The sequence below is a fragment of the Saimiri boliviensis genome, chromosome 12 (genome assembly GCF_048565385.1).
Source record: "Saimiri boliviensis isolate mSaiBol1 chromosome 12, mSaiBol1.pri, whole genome shotgun sequence".
In the NCBI taxonomy this organism is placed as follows: Eukaryota; Metazoa; Chordata; class Mammalia; order Primates; family Cebidae; genus Saimiri; species Saimiri boliviensis.
In genome coordinates, this window is record NC_133460.1 from 51,735,882 (window position 1) to 51,754,139 (window position 18,258).

At 40.6% G+C, this 18,258-nt stretch overlaps 2 protein-coding genes across 4 annotated transcripts in view; one reads left to right on the forward strand and one right to left on the reverse strand.

The window, feature by feature from the left end:
* Positions 1–18,258, reverse strand: part of MICU1 (mitochondrial calcium uptake 1) — a 224,373-nt gene that overhangs the window by 168,191 nt on the left and 37,924 nt on the right. For all 3 annotated transcript variants that reach the window (XM_074382370.1, XM_010339272.3, XM_003928615.4), the window contains exons 2-3: positions 7,399–7,560; positions 4,242–4,410 (exon numbers count right to left, since the gene is read on the reverse strand). In XM_074382370.1, the coding sequence (XP_074238471.1) occupies positions 4,242–4,410; positions 7,399–7,559 (330 nt within the window). In that variant the 5' untranslated portion in view covers position 7,560. The remainder of the gene's footprint in view (positions 1–4,241; positions 4,411–7,398; positions 7,561–18,258) is intronic.
* Positions 9,166–10,542, forward strand: LOC120367321 (methylosome subunit pICln). The gene has a single exon (XM_039477730.2). The coding sequence runs from the start codon at positions 9,248–9,250 to the stop codon at positions 9,959–9,961; it is 714 nt and encodes a 237-aa protein (XP_039333664.1). The 5' UTR covers positions 9,166–9,247; the 3' UTR covers positions 9,962–10,542.

Here is an 18,258-nt window from a genome sequence, read left to right on the forward strand (position 1 = left end):
AGGATACCGGTTTACCTCTGAAGAAGATGGAAGAAGATGAGGGAGGAAAGGGACTGAAGAGTATAAAAGCAATGTATTTTTAATATTCATTTCTTGTTTAAAAAAATCTGAAGTAAATATTAAAATTTGACAAAATTGAGTGTTGGGAGAGTGTTCATTATATTATTCTCTATTTTTTCTCTGAATATTTTGAAATATTACATAAAAATTAAGAGAACATAAAAGAACAAAAGTATAAATGAAAAATGAGCAGGCACAGTGACTCATGCCTGTAATCCTAGCACTTTGGGAGGCCAAGGTGGGAGGATTGCTTGAGCTAAGATGTTTAAAACCAGCCTAGGCAACATAGTGAGACCTCATCTCTACACTGAGTAAAATTAAAAAAAAAATAAATTTAAAAAAAGAAAAAATTAAAAGAAAACTGAGAATAGAATGTGGAGGACAACATGTAGGGCAGAAGTCCCCAGCCCCAGGTTGCAGACTGGTTTTGGTTGGGGGCCTGTTAGGAACCAGGCTGCATTGCAGGAGTGAGCAGTGGTGGAGCATGACTGACCGAGCTCCCCCTCCTGTCAGATCAGCAGCAACGTGAGATTCTCACAGGAGCACAAACCCGACTATGAACTGCACATGCAAGGGATCTAGGTTGCGTACTCCTTATGAAAATCTAATTCCTGATGATCTGTGGTGGAACAGTTTCATCCCCAAACCATCCCCTCCCACTCTGGTCTGCGGGAAAATTGTCTTCCACAAATCCAGTCCCTGATGCCAAAAAGGTTGGGGACCACTGATGTATACATCACAGGACCAGACAAGAGGAAAAGAAATCAATGGGAAAGCAGCAAGAGGAAAATAGGTTATCAAAATGGAGAAGAAAAAAGGATTAAAATACGCAGTTTAAGAAGGACTTGGTGTGTTGCTGCCATCTCTCTTGCCAAACAGTCTCTGTACCTCTCACTGAATTTCCAATAGCACCATGTTGGAACAGAGATTCACAACCTCTGTAGTCCACAGGAGGCACAAGGCACTATAAGGAGGGCTCAGGGAAGAACATGCCATTTTCAGTAGAAAACAAGTGGTGGTTACTAATTATAATGACTTTGTACTTTAGATCTGGATTTTATGTACATTTCTTTATAGTAAGGCACTAATTGCTTAAGAAACAAGGATGTTTTAATTCATCCATGAAACAGATATGAAGAACATTTTAAGAGGCATGATTTCTGAAAAATAAATCAAACCCTTGAATCTACATAGGATAAAAGATACGTTTTTATTAAATTTATGACATAAGCCAGGCATGGTGGCTCATGTCTACAATCCCAGCACTTTGGGAGGCCAAGGTGGGCAGATCACCCGAGCTCAGGAGTTCAAGACCAGCCTGGCTAACATGGTGAAACCCCGTTTCTACTGAAAATGCAAAAATCAGCCAGATGTGGTAACGAGCACCTGTAATCCCAGCTACTCAGGAGGCTGAGGCATGAGAATCACTCGAATCAGGGAGGCAGAGGTTGCAGTGAGCTGAGATCACACCACTGCACTGCAGCCTGGGCAACAGATCAAGACTCTGTCTCAAAACAAACAAACAAAAACCAAAACCTATGGCATAAAAATGTGGTTTATTATTTCTTAAATTATGAATAGAGAAATCCTTAACATGTCTATCTAGACCATGTAAAATAATGAATACACAAAGAATGGCTGAAAAAAAAAACAGAATAAAGACAGAATAAGTGATGAAATAGATTACTGGAGATAAAGGAAGACATTAAAACAATTATCCTTGAATGGGAAAAGACAGCTCTTCATGTGAAACTTCAGTGAAAGAAATAAGAACTATTTCAAACACAGATTAGCTAGGTTTTATAACTATAAGGGTTAGAATTTAAGTAAATCACACTGATAGCTTTAATTTTTTCTATGAAGACATGCCCATCTGCTGAGCAGAAGGCAGGAGCAGAAAACAGAAGTAGATTCAAAAAAGTAGGTTTATTTGGAACATTATCTGTATTTTGCAAAATGGAAAGTGTGATTGGGCAGTAGATAAAACTACTGGCACAGAGTAAAGTTGTGCTTTCTTTGAATTCACTCAAGGTAAAAGAATAAATAAATGTACCATTACAGAAAAACATGGACACTTGATAATTGACTTGTGATGCACAACTTTTGTTCAAATTCACCTCAATCAGAAATGAATTTGGGTTTGGGAAAATCACATTTAATAACTTCATCTAGGCCGGGCATGGTGGCTTACGCCTATAATCCCAGCACTTTGGGAGGCCAAGGCAGGCGAATCACCTGAGGTCAGGAGTTGAAGAACAGCCTAGCCAAAATGATGAAACTCCATCTCTACTAAAAACACAAAAATTAGCTGGGCATGGTGGTGCACACCTGTAATCCCAGCTACTCGGGACGCTAAGACAGGAGAATTGCTAAGGCAGGAGAACCCAGGAGGCAGAGGTTGCAGTGAGCCAAGATCATCCCACTGCACTCCAGCCTGGGTGACAGAGCAAGACTGTCTCCAAAAATTAAAAAAAAAACTTCATCTAACAGATGAAACCAGACAAAAGATCCAGATTTTACAAAGAACTCTTCTTGCAAATACGCACACCACACACATACAAAATACAGAAATAACTCAAGTTATCTTGTTGCATTATTAGCTATAGTTTACCAATTGAAGGCAACTCCCTGAATTTTAACCTTAACATGCAAAATGACTAAGAAATTCATCTTTTTCATTGTTCATCACTCGTTTTTATGGAACTCAAATACCAGGTATCACAGGAACCGCTACAGTGGAATTGAAACTTTGTTAAGGCAAAGCTACGTAACAGCATGTTGTGTTAACTACATAAAATCTGTTTTGTTTTTTTTTGAGATGGAGTCTTGCTTTGTCATCCAGACTGGAGTGCACTGGCGCAATCTCCACTCACTGCAACCTCCACCTCCTGGGTTCAAGCAATTCTGCCTCAGCCTCCCCAGTAGCTGGGACTACACATGCAAGCCACCATGCCAAGCTAATTTTTGTATTTTTAGTAGAGATGGGGTTTCACCACATTGGGCAGATTGGTCTTGAACTCCTTCCTGACCTCAGGTGATGTGCTTGCCTCAGCCTCCCAGAGTGCTGGGATTACAGGCATGAGCCGCTGTACAGGGCCTAATCACATAAAACTTGATAGTCATTTGAAGTTTGTGCTGTCCTCAAAGTTACTTGGTTTTCTAGAATTTGTTTCCAAAGAGATTTTATTCTCCCTCTACAACCTGATATCAGAAATACCACAAAGACTCAACCTAACATATATGATCATATTTAGCATCAGGAAGATCCAGAAAAAAAAGAATCACCTTAGGCAGCTGAACTGAAAGAACTAAGAAAGAATATGCTGGGACCAGGCGCGGTGGCTCACGCCTGTAATCCCAGCACTTTGGGAGGCTGAGGCGGGTGGATCACAAGGTCAAGAGATCGAGACCATCCTGGTCAACATGGTGAAACCCCATCTCTACTAAAAATACAAAAAATTAGCTGGGCATGGTGGCGCGTGCCTGTAATCCCAGCTACTCAGGAGGCTGAGGCAGGAGAATTGCCTGAACCCAGGAGGCAGAAGTTGCGGTGAGCCAGGATCGCGCCATTGCACTCCAGCCTGGGTAACTCCGTCTCAAAAACAAAAACAAAAACAAAAACAAAAACAGAATATGCTAATCATGGTTATTGGTCTTAGATCCTTTTAACTACCTCCTTTAACTTCACATTCCAAGAGTACCTGTGGCTTAGAACATGATGGCAAATAACAAAGTGACAACTTGAAAGTGAGTATAAACCATCTGAAACATGATTAAAAAGATGGAAGTAAGCTGGGCATGGTGGCTCACACCTGTAATCCTAGCACTTTGGGGCACCAAGGTGGGCGGATCACGAGGTCAGGAGTTCAAGACCAGCCTGACCAACATGGTGAAACCCCGTCTCTACTAAAAATACAAAAAAAAAAAAAATTAGCCAGGCATGGTGGCATGTGCCTATAATCCCAGCTACTTAGGAGGCTGAGGCAGGAGAATCACTTGAACCTGGGAGTTGGAGGTTGCACTGAGCCAAGATAGTACCACTGCACTCCAGCCTGGGCAACAGAGCAAGACTCCTGTCTCAAAAAAAAAAAAAAGAAAGAAAGAAAGAAAAAGAAAGATGAAACTGCATTCCTCTAATTTAGGATGTACTTCTAACCAACTTAGAAGGCTATGTTTCATACTTTTCTGTCTCTGAATCCAGAACGTTTCTTCTTTTTCTCTTCTGGGTGAGGCTCAAGATCTGTGGTCTTTTTTTCATGGTTACAAATGTCCCCTTCATCTTTATTCTTTCCTTTATCACCAATGTCAGTCTTCAGGTTGTCTACATATGGTGGAGCTTCTGCATGAGCCCTGTATATGCAAAAAAGAAATCCAGATTAATCCTGACGTCCATCATATTAACCAAATAAGCAAACAGATACAGCTTAGCAGAGCAGCAGCATTGGAATTTGTCAAATATTCTACATGAAGAAGCTCTTCAAATGATCTCTGGGCATGTATCCCAAAGAAATGCAAGGGTCTCAAAGAAATATTTACACATCCATATTCACAGCAGCACTATCACAATAGCTGATAGGTGGAAATGACTCAAAAGTCCACCAGCAGATGAATAAACAAAACGTGCTATGTACATATAATGGAATATTCTTCAGCCTTAAAAGGGAAAGAAATCCTATCACAAGCTACAAATGGATCAATCTTGAGGGCCTCATGCTAAGTGAAATAAACCAGTCACAAAAACATATGACTTCACTTACATGAGTTACCAGGAGTATTTAAATTCACAGAAACAGAAAGTAGAATGGGGGTTACCAGGGGGTGAGGGAAGGGGAAGCAAGGAAGTTGCTCTTGAATGAGTTGAGTTTCAGTTTTGCAGGATGACAATGTTCTGGAGATCTGTTTCACAATGATGTCAATACACTTAAAACTACTCAACTGCATATTTTAAAATGGTAAAGACATGTGACGGAAGCCCTCATCCAACATCTTCTCAAGAAAACCAGACACAATGGGCCCTTCCAGTACAAAAACTAAATGGACTTCCAGACATAGAGCCCCTCCTCATTCTTAATCCCACTCCAATTCTTCTCAATCTCATTCTCCCAACTGTCCCCATTGTAACTGAAAGGGCAGAACATCAAGGTCTTTCGAAAAAAAATGGTTAAGATGGTAACTTTTATGTTACGCATCTTTCACCACAATAAAAAGGCACATAAATAAAGAAGAAATAGGGGCCCAAAAGATAATACAAGTATTCCTTTTTTAACTTCTGGTAGTTGAAGCCATTGCTATAATGATATAATACTAAAATTAATTAAATATTACAGAACTGATGAAATATAATGATGTACAAAAAGAAGACTTTTGCTTACAGCCATAATGGAGCAAACTGTAACGGATTTGGCTTCCTACCAGGGCAAAAATACAGAAAACTGAACAAAATATATGATTGCTTTCAGACATTGCACAGTATGCAACTCTCTAAGAAAATGGAGCCCTGGCTGAGCATGGTGTCTCACACCATGCTGTAATCCCAGCACTTTGGGAGGCCAAGGTGGGAGGATCACTTAAAGTCAAGAGTTTGAGAACAGCCTGGCCACCATGGCGAAACCCCATCTCTACTAAAAATACTAAAATTAGCCGGGCGTGGTGGCACGTGCCTGGTCCCAGCTACTCAGGAGGCTGAGGCAGGAGAATCGCTTCAACCCAAGAGGTAGAGGTTGCAGTGAGCTGAGATCACACCACTGCACTCCAGCCTGGGTGACAAAGTGAGACTCCATCTCAGAAAAAAAAGAAAGAAAGAGAGAGAGAGAAAGGGAGAGAGAAAGAATGAAAAAGGAAAATGGAGACTGTAATTGCCCAGAACTGCTGTCTGGAAACATTTTCTAGACCACAAAGAGGATCTCAGGCCAAATACAGTGATCTTGCTAAATTAAGTTGACAGAGATTGAAGTTTGGAAAAGCTGAGGTGCCTGGAATTGGTGAGGCAGAGGACTCAAAAGGAAAAAGTCACACAGAGAAAGAGCTCCAAGAATCTATACGGAATGCTCTTGGGTATTGAGTCAACACTAAGCAGTGCATTCTTAGGATGAAACTACACAAAATAATTGCCAACGAGCCATAGGCCAATCAATTTCCAGAGCTCACAAGCAGGAAATAATCAAGCTCTGCCAAGTCAGACTAAAGGAACCTCACTGAACACCCAAGGCATTTAGTAACATCCCAGAAAGATTATGCTATATTAATAGGGCTAAATTAGCCCTAGAGGCTGGACACAGTGGCTCACGTCTGTAATGCCAACAGTTTAGGAGGCTAAGGTGGGCATGTCACTTGAGCCCAGGAGTTCGAGACCAGCCTGACCAACATGGTAAAACTCCATCTCTACTAAAAATGAAAAAAAAAAAAAAATTAGTTGGGCATGGTGATGTATGCCTGTAATCTCAGCTATTTGGGAGGCTCAGAATTGCTTGAACCCAGAGGCAGATGTTGCAGTAAGCCAAGATCACACCGCTACACTCCAGCCTGGGCAACAGATCAAAACTTCCATATCAAAAAGCAAACAAAAATAAAAAACAAAGAGTTACAGAGTCAGAAAAATAGTACCTATGCATTTTAAGAAAGAGAAGACTGTGGCTCACTACATTTTCTCTTCTCTCGAAGGTACCTTCCATAACTAGTGAAAAAAACTATCAGGCACACAAAAGTACCAAAGTTTCTTAGTTAATTTCACAGGGTCACCAAATTGTGAAGTCTCAGAAAGCATTTATTTTCTTTTTTCTTTTCCTCAAGACAGTTTCACTCTGTCTCCCAGGTTGGAGTGCAGTGGAACAATCTTGGTCCACTGCAACCGCCACCCAGCTCCCAAGTTCAAACAATTCTCCTGCCTCAGCCTCGCTCATGCCACTGTGTCTGGCTATTTTTTTGTATTTTTGTAGAGATGAGGTTTTGCCACATTGGCCAGGCTGGTCTCGAACTCCTGACCTCAAATGATCAGCCCACATTCGCATCCCAAAGTGCTGGGAATACAGGTGTGAGCTATTGCACCTGGTCAGAAAGCATTCATTTTCTAAAGCTGAATTGCTATCTCTATCCCATTATTTAAAATGTTCAGCAGAGGAGAAAAGCAGACCTTGAAGCACAGTGCTTCCTATTTATTGCCTTGGTATAATACTTGAATTCTTTGAAACATCTTATTTCATAGACGATTATTAATAATAGCAAATGATCTGGGCAAGAAATTCTGATAGAGTTAAGCCAGAAATCAATTCCTTTCTGACAACAGAGATAACCAGAAGAATAAACATACATGCAAGAACAAGATGGTGGGACAATACTCACCTCTTCCACAAAAGACCAGTACTTGCAGTTACTGCAGATGCTCCCAGAAAAGCCACCATCATTAGTCTTCGCCGGATCTGGATAGGTTGTGTTCCTCCATGGTACCATCTAGACCCCACGGCCAGTTCTGCCAAAGCAGAAAGTGAATTCAGACGAAACATCCTGTGGACAACAAGTAGAAATGTTACTCCTAGCTAGTGGCACTTATGATGATGATGATAATCCTACCAACATTACTAATAAACACTGAAGTAATTGTTCTATGACAGGCACTATTCAAAACAGTTTGCTTTTATTACCCCATTTAAACCACAGAATAATCTTATAAGAAAAGTACTACTTATAAACCTGATTTTTTTTTTTTTTTTTGAGATGGAGTTTCACTCTTGTTGCTCAGGCTGGAGTGCAATGGCTCAATCTCAGCTCACTGGAACCTCTGCCTCCCGGTTCAAGCAATTCTCCTGCCTCAGCCTCCAAAGTAGCTGGGATTACAGGCATGTGCCAACGTGAATGGCTAATTTTGTATTTTTAGTGGAGATGGGGTTTCTCCATGTTGCTGAGACTGGTCTTCAACTTCTGACTTCAGCTGATCTGCTTGCTTCAGCCTCCCAAAGTGCTGGGATTACAGGCGTGAACCACCACGCCCAGTCTAAACAAGAAACTTTTAATATTATTAAGTTTGGAGGCCAAGGAGAGAAGAGGATCATTTGAGCCCAGGAGTTCAAGACCAGCCTGGACAACACAGTAGGAGCCCATCTCTCCCAAAAAAAAAAAAAAAAATCAGCCAGATGTGGTGACATGCACCTGTAGTCCCAGCTATTCAGGGGGCTGAGGTGAGAGGACCACTTAAGCCCAGGATGTTGAGACTACAGTGAGCTCTGATCAACAGAGCAAGACGCTGTCTCAAAATATACGTATATTAATTACAACAGGAAATTTACTACTCAGAAGTTAAAGAGATAGCAGATACCAGGAGCAGTTACTATTCTAGAGTTGACGCAGAGTACCAAGAAAAGACTAGTCTATAAAAGGTCTACTCTCACTCACCAGGGCAGAGATATAGATTGTGTGGAGAAGGCACAGCTATGTGTGTCAGAGAAACTTACTGAGGTGCTATGCCAGCAAAACGCACTAGAAAGCCACTCTCTGTGATACCAGAACAAATCATCTACTGGACAACTCATGCTGGTGGAATTTGTTGGGAAGTTGACCTTTGCAATGCCAAGGGAAGCCACCCACGAGGAAGCAGTTTCACTAGAAAAATTGCATGAGAGTTGCTGCTAAAACTCCTAAGCAGTTGGGTGCCACTGAGTGTCCAACTAGTTCCTGCATGCTATAGAAGCAAGCCACAGAGCACCCTAGAATTGGCAAGAAACACCCCTCCTTCTCCAGGTCCTTCTAGTCACTCTACTGATAAAGTTTAACAGTAACTGGCTAGGGAAAAACTTCCAGTATCACAAACGGGGCAGTGAAAGATGCGTTTAGAGCTGAAATGAAAAAAAGATAATGTGGTTCCCACATTTTACAGATCCAAAATATAACTTGCTCAAGTGTACATAGGTAGGAAGTGATAGATCCAGAATTTGAACCTAGGGAGGACTAACTCCAGAATGTCTAAGAGACTTTGCTGCTCCCTATCTTATAATGCTGATATTGCTTTGAAGTTTTTATTAAATCTTTCTCACTTCCAGGTCCTTAGAAGCCCTTCTCCCTACCAGGTTCTCTATACTTAAAACCTCACTTAAAAAAAATGATTTTAGCTTTTTCCTTTTCCAGGGTGGGCGGTGCTGTGCAAGCATTGCTGTGCCCCAACTCCCTCAGGACCTGTGCTGCTGCATTCCCTGCTGCCATGAGCTTTCTTAAAAGTTTCCCGCCGCCTGGGCCGGCGGAGGGGCTCCTGCGGCAGCAGCCGGACACCGAGGCTGTGCTGAACGGGAAGGGCCTTGGCACCGGTACCCTTTACATCGCTGAGAGCCGCCTGTCTTGGTTAGATGGCTCCGGATTAGGATTCTCACTGGAATACCCCACGATTAGCTTACATGCATTGTCCAGGGACAGAAGTGACTGTCTAGGAGAGCACTTGTATGTTATGGTGAATGCCAAATTTGAAGAAGAATCAAAAGAATCTGTTGCTGATGAAGAAGAGGAAGACAGTGATGAAGATGTTGAACCTATTACTGAATTTAGATTTGTGCCTAGTGATAAATCAGCATTGGAGGCAATGTTCACTGCAATGTGCGAATGCCAGGCCTTGCATCCAGATCCTGAGGATGAGGATTCAGATGACTACGATGGAGAAGAATATGATGTGGAAGCACATGAACAAGGACAGGGGGACATCCCTACATTTTACACCTATGAAGAAGGATTATCCCATCTAACAGCAGAAGGCCAAGCCACATTGGAGAGATTAGAAGGAATGCTTTCTCAGTCTGTGAGCAGCCAGTATAATATGGCTGGGGTCAGGACAGAAGATTCAATAAGAGATTATGAAGATGGTATGGAGGTGGATACCACACCAACAGTTGCTGGACAATTTGAGGATGCAGATGTTGATCACTGAAAATGATATCTGCAGGTTTAAGATTCTGCTCCTAACTATAGGAGAGAACTCGGTGCCTCTTCCACTCTGGAGCGAAGTTGATGAAAGTCTTTTTTCCTTTTCCAAAACCCAACCTGAACCAGTTCTTTCTTGAGACAGACTACATTGAGACAAGTTGTCACCAGCAGAAGATAGATAATTTGACCTTTATTAACTTGATGAATTAACTTAACCAAGAGGGTATTTATAGTTTATTATTTACCCCAAAACTTTCTGTGTCTGGGTACCCTCTGAGTAGGCCTGTAATTCCTGCCTTCACCGTATCCGTATCCATCTTCTGTAAGCTAGCAGATGTATCTGTGTGGTAAAAATGCACAGGAGCGTGGTGTAGGTAGACTGGGTGGGAAAGAGAGAGCTCCTTTCGCCATGTTTTACCAGTCTGCTCTGCTATAACCTCTTAGGTTATATCCTTTAATTTCCAACCTTTTAGGTTAGTTTCTGTAACAGAACAAGTGAGTCTGGGATGAAGTCCTCAAAGTACTTCAAATGGTAATTGTTTTGTTTTTGTAATAGCTTAACAAATAAACCTAGGTTTTCTATTAAAAAAATTATTTTAATATTTTGTTTTAAATCAGAAACATCTATATTAGTGCAGATTATTGTTCAATAAATACTTACTCTCCTATCCCCCATCCCTTAGGCAAAATTACTTTCCTACTTTTTTTCCCCCTTCTGCATATGAATGCCTACTCTTTAAATTTTTGGTGTGTGTCTTGCCATGTCTTGCTCTAGCCAATGGAATGTGGACCAGTTCCATGAAGTGCTTTTAAGAGGTACTGCGGTTCGTCTTCTTGTGTTCCTGCACTTTACTGAGAGAAGACCATGTCCGAAAGAGACACTGATCCTTCAAACTGGCATCCATAATGAACAAACCTCAGCCTGGAATAAACCACTGTCAAGCCAAGCTGAGCCAGCTGAGCACAGCTGACTTGTAGAATGCTGTTGAGAAATAAATGTGTGTTACCATATGCCACAAAGATTGGGGTATTGTTTGTTGACCCAGCAAAATTCAGCATCCAAGATAATTACTGCGAAGTTCTTTTTTTTTTTTTTTTTTGAGACTGAGTCTTGTTCTATCACCCAGATTAGAGTACAGTGGTACACTCTCTGCTCACTGTAACCTCCACCTCCCGGTTCAAGTGATTCTTCTGCCTCAACTTCCCAGGTGGCTGGGATTACAAGCATGTGCCACCACACCTGGCTAATTTTTGTTTTTTTTAGTAGAGATAGGGTTTCACCACATTGGATCAGGCTGGTCTCGAACTCCTGACCTCAAGTCATCCACCCGCCTCAGCCTCCCAAAGTGCTGGGATTACAGGTATGAGCCACCATGCCTGGCCCACTGATTCCTAATTTAAACTATCTTATACTTTGTACATATCAACTTTGCCCCTAGCCTCCATCCAATCTAGGTCTGACTTCAAAATTGGACCTAAATCCTGCCCTCATATAGACAAAAGGGAAAAATTATTAATCTTTTCTCCTATTTTCCATAACCTAAGCTTTAGCAAAGCAATTCTTATATCTTTCCCCAGTCCCAGAAATCACCTCATTTTATTGCACATACTCTAGCAAAATCCAGCACCAAGAAGGCTGTCCATTGTATTTTCTTCCTGTCTGGCAACGTCTGATTCTTTTTTTCTTTTTTGAGGGGGTTCATTTCAAAATTAACATTTCTCAAATCTACATGTGCTTTCACGTAAATAGCACTGCTCTTCACTACAGCAAAAATGAGCACTAAACTAAAACATGCATATCTGTGGAGGAAACATTTTTCAGCACTGACAACAAAAAGAACAGACACTTGGAAGTTTTCAATGTTTAAAATAAATAACATAGCCCATTTAAAAATTGGAAAAGGATGGGTGTGGTGGCTCGCACCTGTAATCCCAGTGCTTTGGGGGGCCAAGGTGGCCAAATCCCTTGAGGATGGGAGTTCGAGATCAGCCTGACCGACATGGTAAAACCCCTACTAAAAATACAAAAACTAACTGGATATGGTAGTGGGCACCTGTAAGTCCAGCTACTCAGGAGGCTGAGGCAAGAGAATCACTTGAACCCAGGAGGCTGAGGTTGCAGTTAGCCAAGGTCACACCACTGCACTCCAGCTTGGGTGACGGAGTGAGACACTGCCTCAAAAAAGCCAAAAGTTCTAGCAGGCAAGGGATATGTAAGGCTAGAAGATAAATTTACAACATCTGAACAGATGTAGAGGACAGCTAGACATATGATCAACTAAGTAAGCCACAATCACTTGAGAAGAACTTTCGAATGCCAGACCAAGATTTTAGAGCACATGTAAAACAGGAAGCCACTCAAGTTCTTTAATAGGAAGAAATCATGGTAAAAAAAGAAACATGGTTTAAAACATATCAATCTATTAGCAGGGCACGGAATAAATTGCAAAGAAGCAAAGACAGCGAGAGCCAGCATGAAAGTGATGAGGATAGCCAGAAGGCAGTAATAACCTAGGTATTGGGCGATGAGTGCCTAGATAATGATAAGTGTAGAAATAAAATACAGAATCAAACAAAAATTTCCAAAGAGAAACAAAATATAGCTTGGCATGGTGGCACACATCAGCTACTCGAGAGGCTAAAGTGGGACGACAGCTTGAGCCTACGAGTTGAAGTCCAGCATGGGCAACATGGTAAAACCCTGTCTCTAAAAATAAATGATGAAGACATTGGTATCAGACACATACCAATATCTAACTGCACAGGAGATAATGGAATATAAAAAGGAGAAAGAAATTAAATTAATAGCAACAGTAAGTAGCACGGTAAAAAGTGAAATGGACTAGGAATCCAGCTGCTCTCAGCTCTACTACTCAACAGCTAGCTGTGTATACAAAAGAAGCTCATCCTCCAACCTTGGGAAAAAAAAGTTCACCCATTGGTAAAATGAAAGAATTGCCTAGGTGAGCTTAGGGTTCCTTTTATCTCTTTAGCACTCTCTTATCTTTGGCAGAAAACGCTATAGCAAAATTTAATTTATTTCATTTACGGGAAAGGACTAAGATCATCAGGTATTCAAGATTTATTACTTTGGGCTACCCATTTCTATATGCTATGGCTCAAGAGGATTTCCAACTTTGAAAGTTCTGAGTTTTATGAACTCAGGCCCAGGTAAGTTATGTAGTTTCCTCATAGCTCATTAGCACAAAAACCTGTAACAGATCATTGCATTTTTTGACTCCCAAATAAATATTCTTTTTTTTTTTTGAGACGGAGTTTTGCTCTTGTTACCCAGGCTGGAGTGCAATGGCGCGATCTCGGCTCACTGCAACCTCCGCCTCCTGGGCTCAGGCAATTCTCCTGCCTCAGCCTCCTGAGTAGCTGGGATTACAGGCACACGCCACCATGCCCAGCTAATTTTTTGTATTTTTAGTAGAGACGGGGTTTCACTATGTTAACCAGGATGGTCTCGATCTCTTGACCTCGTGATCCACCCGCCTCGGCCTCCTAAAGTGCTGGGATTACAGGCTTGAGCCACCATGCCTGTCCCAAATAAATATTCTTAATGAGAAAAACCTGTCTAACAACTGTTCTCAGCAGAAAAAAATATAACAGCCATGCTCTAAAAGTAGATCAAATGCCCACCTACAGAAAAATAAACAATGCTATAATAACATAATGGAATGGAATGTAAACATTTAAAATGATAATCATAAAACATTACTAAAAATGTTACTTCACAAACTAACAGAAAGTTAGGTAAAGATATAAAAAGACAGTTGGAAAAGAAAAATGGCTCTAAAAACTATGAAAAGATACTTAATCTCACTCATAAGATAATGCAAATTAAACCTATATTCAGATACTCCTTTTCATCCATCAAATGGATAAAAATCCAAAAGTATGAAAACACATTTGTTGACGATGTTGCAGAATGGCATTACTGATGAACATGCAAATTTGTACAATTTATGGAGGATAATTTGGTAATTTTCATCAAAATTACTCATACAAACTGCGTATATTGGCCTGGAAATTCCACTTCTAATAATATACTCTACTGATGTACTTGAACACCTGTGAAATTATGCACATGTATATGGTGCATAATTATTACATCATAGTTTATAATAGCAAAACACTAAGAACTACCCAATGTTCACAAAGAGAGATTGGTTAAAATATGATAAATCTATATAAAGCAATACCATGTAGCAATAAAAAGAGAATGAGAAAACTCTATGAAAAGAGTTCATAGTGTTATCTTTTTAAAAGCAATAGGCCAGCTGCAGTAGCTCAGGCCTGTAATCCCAGCAGTTTGGGAGGCCAATGTGGGAGGATCATTTGAGCCCAGGAGTTTGAGACCAGCCTGGGGAAACCTACTAGTGAAGATGCTGTGAACATGGTTGAAATGATAATAAAGGATTTACAATATTCCATAAACTTTGTTGATAAGGCAGCAGCAGGGTTTGGGAGAACTGACTAAGTTTTGAAAAAATTTTGAAAGAAATTACTGTGGGTAAAATACTATCAATCAACATTCTATGCTATAGAGAGCTCTTTTGTGAAAGAAAGAGTCTATTGATGCTGCAAACATCATTGTTGTCTTATTTTAAGAAATTGTCACAGCCACTCCAGTCTTCAGTAACTGCTACCCCTGATTAGTCAGCACCCATCATCAACATGGAGGCAAGACCCTCTAACAGCAAAAGGATTGTTGATTTAAACAGAAATATAGGCTGGGTCAGTGGTTCATGCCTGTAATGTCAACACTTCAAGAGACTGAGGTGAGAGGACTGTTTGAGGCCAGGAGTTCAATATCAGTCTAGACAACAGAGTGAGACACCATCTCTATACACACAAAAAAAGTTTAAAAATAAAAGTAAAAAACAAAAATATATGAAGTTTAATAATGGTAAATAATTTTAAAGATAAGTATGTGATAAATAGATTATAGGACTGGAGATGAGCACTGGAAATCATGTTTCTGGCTTCGTTTTAGCCCTGCTTCCAGGCAGTTTGAGACCAGCCTGGCCAATATGGTAAACCCATGTATGCTTTAGATATATAACATGACAAACAGTATTCTTTCTCTATACTATTCCTAGGACCAGCTCTTAAGGTTCAAAAGATATCTCACCTCATCCATAAAAGATGTAAAATCATTACCACTCTTGATTTCTTCTCCTGAATTTCTGTAGAACTAATATTTTGTTCCACTATTATGGTACCTTGCTTATTAAGCCATTTTTATAAATACCTGCCAACTTGCCAATGAAGACTGCCTACTTCCAGATAGACAGTGCACCATAGGTTTGAGTCTTGTTCTGTTGCCCAGGCTGGAGGACAGTGGTGCGATCTGGGCTCACTGCAACCTCTGCCAGCTGGGTCCAAGTGATTTTCCTGCCTCACCCTCCCTAGTAGATGTAATTACAGGCATATGTCACCATGCCCTGCTAATTTTGTATTTTTTTAAATTTTTTTTATTGCATTTTAGGTTTTGGGGTACATGTGAATAACATGCAAGATTGTTGCATAGGTACACCCATGGCAGTGTGGTTTACTGCCTTCCTCCCCATCACCTATATCTGGCATTTCTCCCCATGCTACCTCTCCCCAACTCCCCACTCTCCAACAGACCCCAGTGTGTGATGCTCCCCTCCCTTTGTCCACTCTTCAACATGTCCTCACTCTTCAACACCCACCTTTGAGTGAGAACATGCAGTGTTTGATTTTCTGTTCTTGTGTCAGTTTGCTGAGAATAATGGTTTCCAGGTTCATCCATGTCCCTACAAAGGACATGAACTCATCGTTTTTGATGGCTGCATAATATTCCATGGTGTATATGTGTCACATTTTCCCTGTCCAGTCTATCATCGATGGGCATTTGGGCTGGTTCCAGGTCTTTGCTATTGTAAACAGTACTGCAACAAACTTTCATGTGCATGTGTCCTAACAGTAGAATGATTTATAATCCTTTGAATATGTACCCAGTAATGGGATTTCTGGGTCAAATGGAATTTCTATTTCTAGGTCCTTGAGGAATCGCCACACTGTCTTCCACAATGGTTGAACTAATTTACACTCCCACCAACAGTGTAAAAGTGTTCCTATTTCTCCATATCCTCTCCAGCATGTTGTCTCCAGAGTTTTTAATGATCGCCATTCTAACTGGCGTGAGATGGTATCTCAATGTAGTTTTGATTTGCATTTCTCTAATGACCAGTGATAAGCATTTTTTCATATGTTTGTTGGCCTCACATATGTCTTCTTTTGTAAAGTGTCTGTTCATATCCTTTGCCCACTTTTGAATGGGCTTGTTTGTTTTTTCCTTGTAAATCTGTTTTAGTTCTTCGTAGATTCTGGATATCAGCCCTTTGTCAGACAGGTAGATTACAAACATTTTTTCCCATTCTGTTGGTTGCGGATTCACTCTAATGACTGTTTCTTTTGCTGTGCAGAAGTTGTGGAGTTTGATTAGGTTCCATTTGTCTATTTTGGCTTTTGTTGCCAACGCTTTTTGTGTTTTGGTCATGAAGTCCTTGCCTATGCCTATGTCCTGAATGGTTTTGCCTAGATTTTCTTCTAGAGTTTTTATGGTGTTAGGTCTTTAATCCATTTGGAGTTAATTTTAGTGTAAGGTGTCAGGAAGGTGTCCAGTTTCTGCTTTCTGCACACTGCTAGCCAGTTTTCCCAACACCATTTATTAAACAGGGAATCCTTTCCCCATTGCCTGTTTTTGTGAGGTTTGTCAAAGATCGGATGGTTGTAGATGTGTGGTGTTGTGTCTGAGGCCTCTGTTCTGTTCCATTGGTCTATACCTCTGTTTTGGTACCAGTACCATGCTGTTTTGATTACTGTAGCCTTGTAGTATAGTTTGAAGTCCAGTAGTGTGATGCCTCCCGCTTTGTTCTTTTTGCTTAGAATTGACTTGGCTATGCGGGCTCTCTTTTGGTTCCATATGAAGTTTAAGGCAGTTTTTTCCAGTTCTGTGAAGAAGGTCATTGGTAGCTTGATGGGGATAGCATTGAATCTGTAAATTACTTTGGATAGTATGGCCATTTTCACGATATTGATTCTTCCTAACCACAAACATGGAATGTTTCTCCATCTGTTTGTGTCCTCTCTTATTTCATTGAGCAGTGGTTTGTAGTTCTCCTTGAAGAGGTCCTTTATGTTCCTTGTTAGTTGTAATCCTAGGTATTTTATTCTCTTTGTAGCAATGTGAATGACAGTTCGTTCTTGATTTGGCTCTCTTTAAGTTTGTTATTGGTATATAGGAATGCTTGTGATTTTTGCACATTGATTTTGTATCCTGAGACTGCTAAAGTTGCTTATCAGTTTCAGGAGAATTTGGGCTGAGACGATGGGGTCTTCTAGATATACAATCATGTCATCTGCAAATGGAGACAATCTGACTTCCTCCTTTCCTATTTGAATACTCTTTATTTCTTTTTCTTGCCCGATTGCTCTGGCTAGAACTTCCAGTACTATATTGAATAGGAGTGGTGAGAGAGGGCATCCTTGTCTAGTGCCAGATTTCAAACGGAATGCTTCCCATTTCTGCCCATTCAGTATGGTATTGGCTGTTGGTCTGTCATAAATAGCTTTTATTATTTTGAGATACGTTCCATCAATACCTAGTTTATTGAGGGTTTTTAGCATAAAGGGCTGTTGAATTTTGTCAAAGGCCTTCTCTGCATCAATTGAGATAATCATGTGGTTTTTGTCTTTGGTTCTGTTTATGTGGTGAATTATGCTTATAGACTTGCGTATGTTGAACCAGTCTTGCATCCCCGGGATGAAGCCCACTTGATCATGGTGGATAAGCTTTTTTGATGTGCGGTTTCAATTGGTTTGCCAGTATTTTATTGAAGATTTTTGCATCTATGTTCGTCATGGATATTGGCTTGAAGTTTTCTTTTCTTGCTAAGTCTCTGCCAGGTTTTGGTATCAGGATAATATTGGTCTTATAAAATGATTTGGGAAGGATTCCCTCTTTTTTGATTGTTTAGAATAGTTTCAGAAGGAATGGTACCAGCTCCTCTTTGTATGTCTGGTAGAATTCGGCTATGAAGCCAGCTGGACCTGGGCTTTTTTTGGGTGGTGGGCTCTTAATTGCTGCCTCAACTTCAGACCTTGTTATTGGTCTATTCAGGGTTTTGACTTCTTCCTGGTTTAGGCTTGGGAGGATGCAAGTGTTCAGGAATTTATCCATTTCTTCCAGGTTTACTAGTTTACGTGCATAGAGCTGTTTGTAATAATCTCTGATGATGGTGTGAATTTCTGTGGAATCTGTGG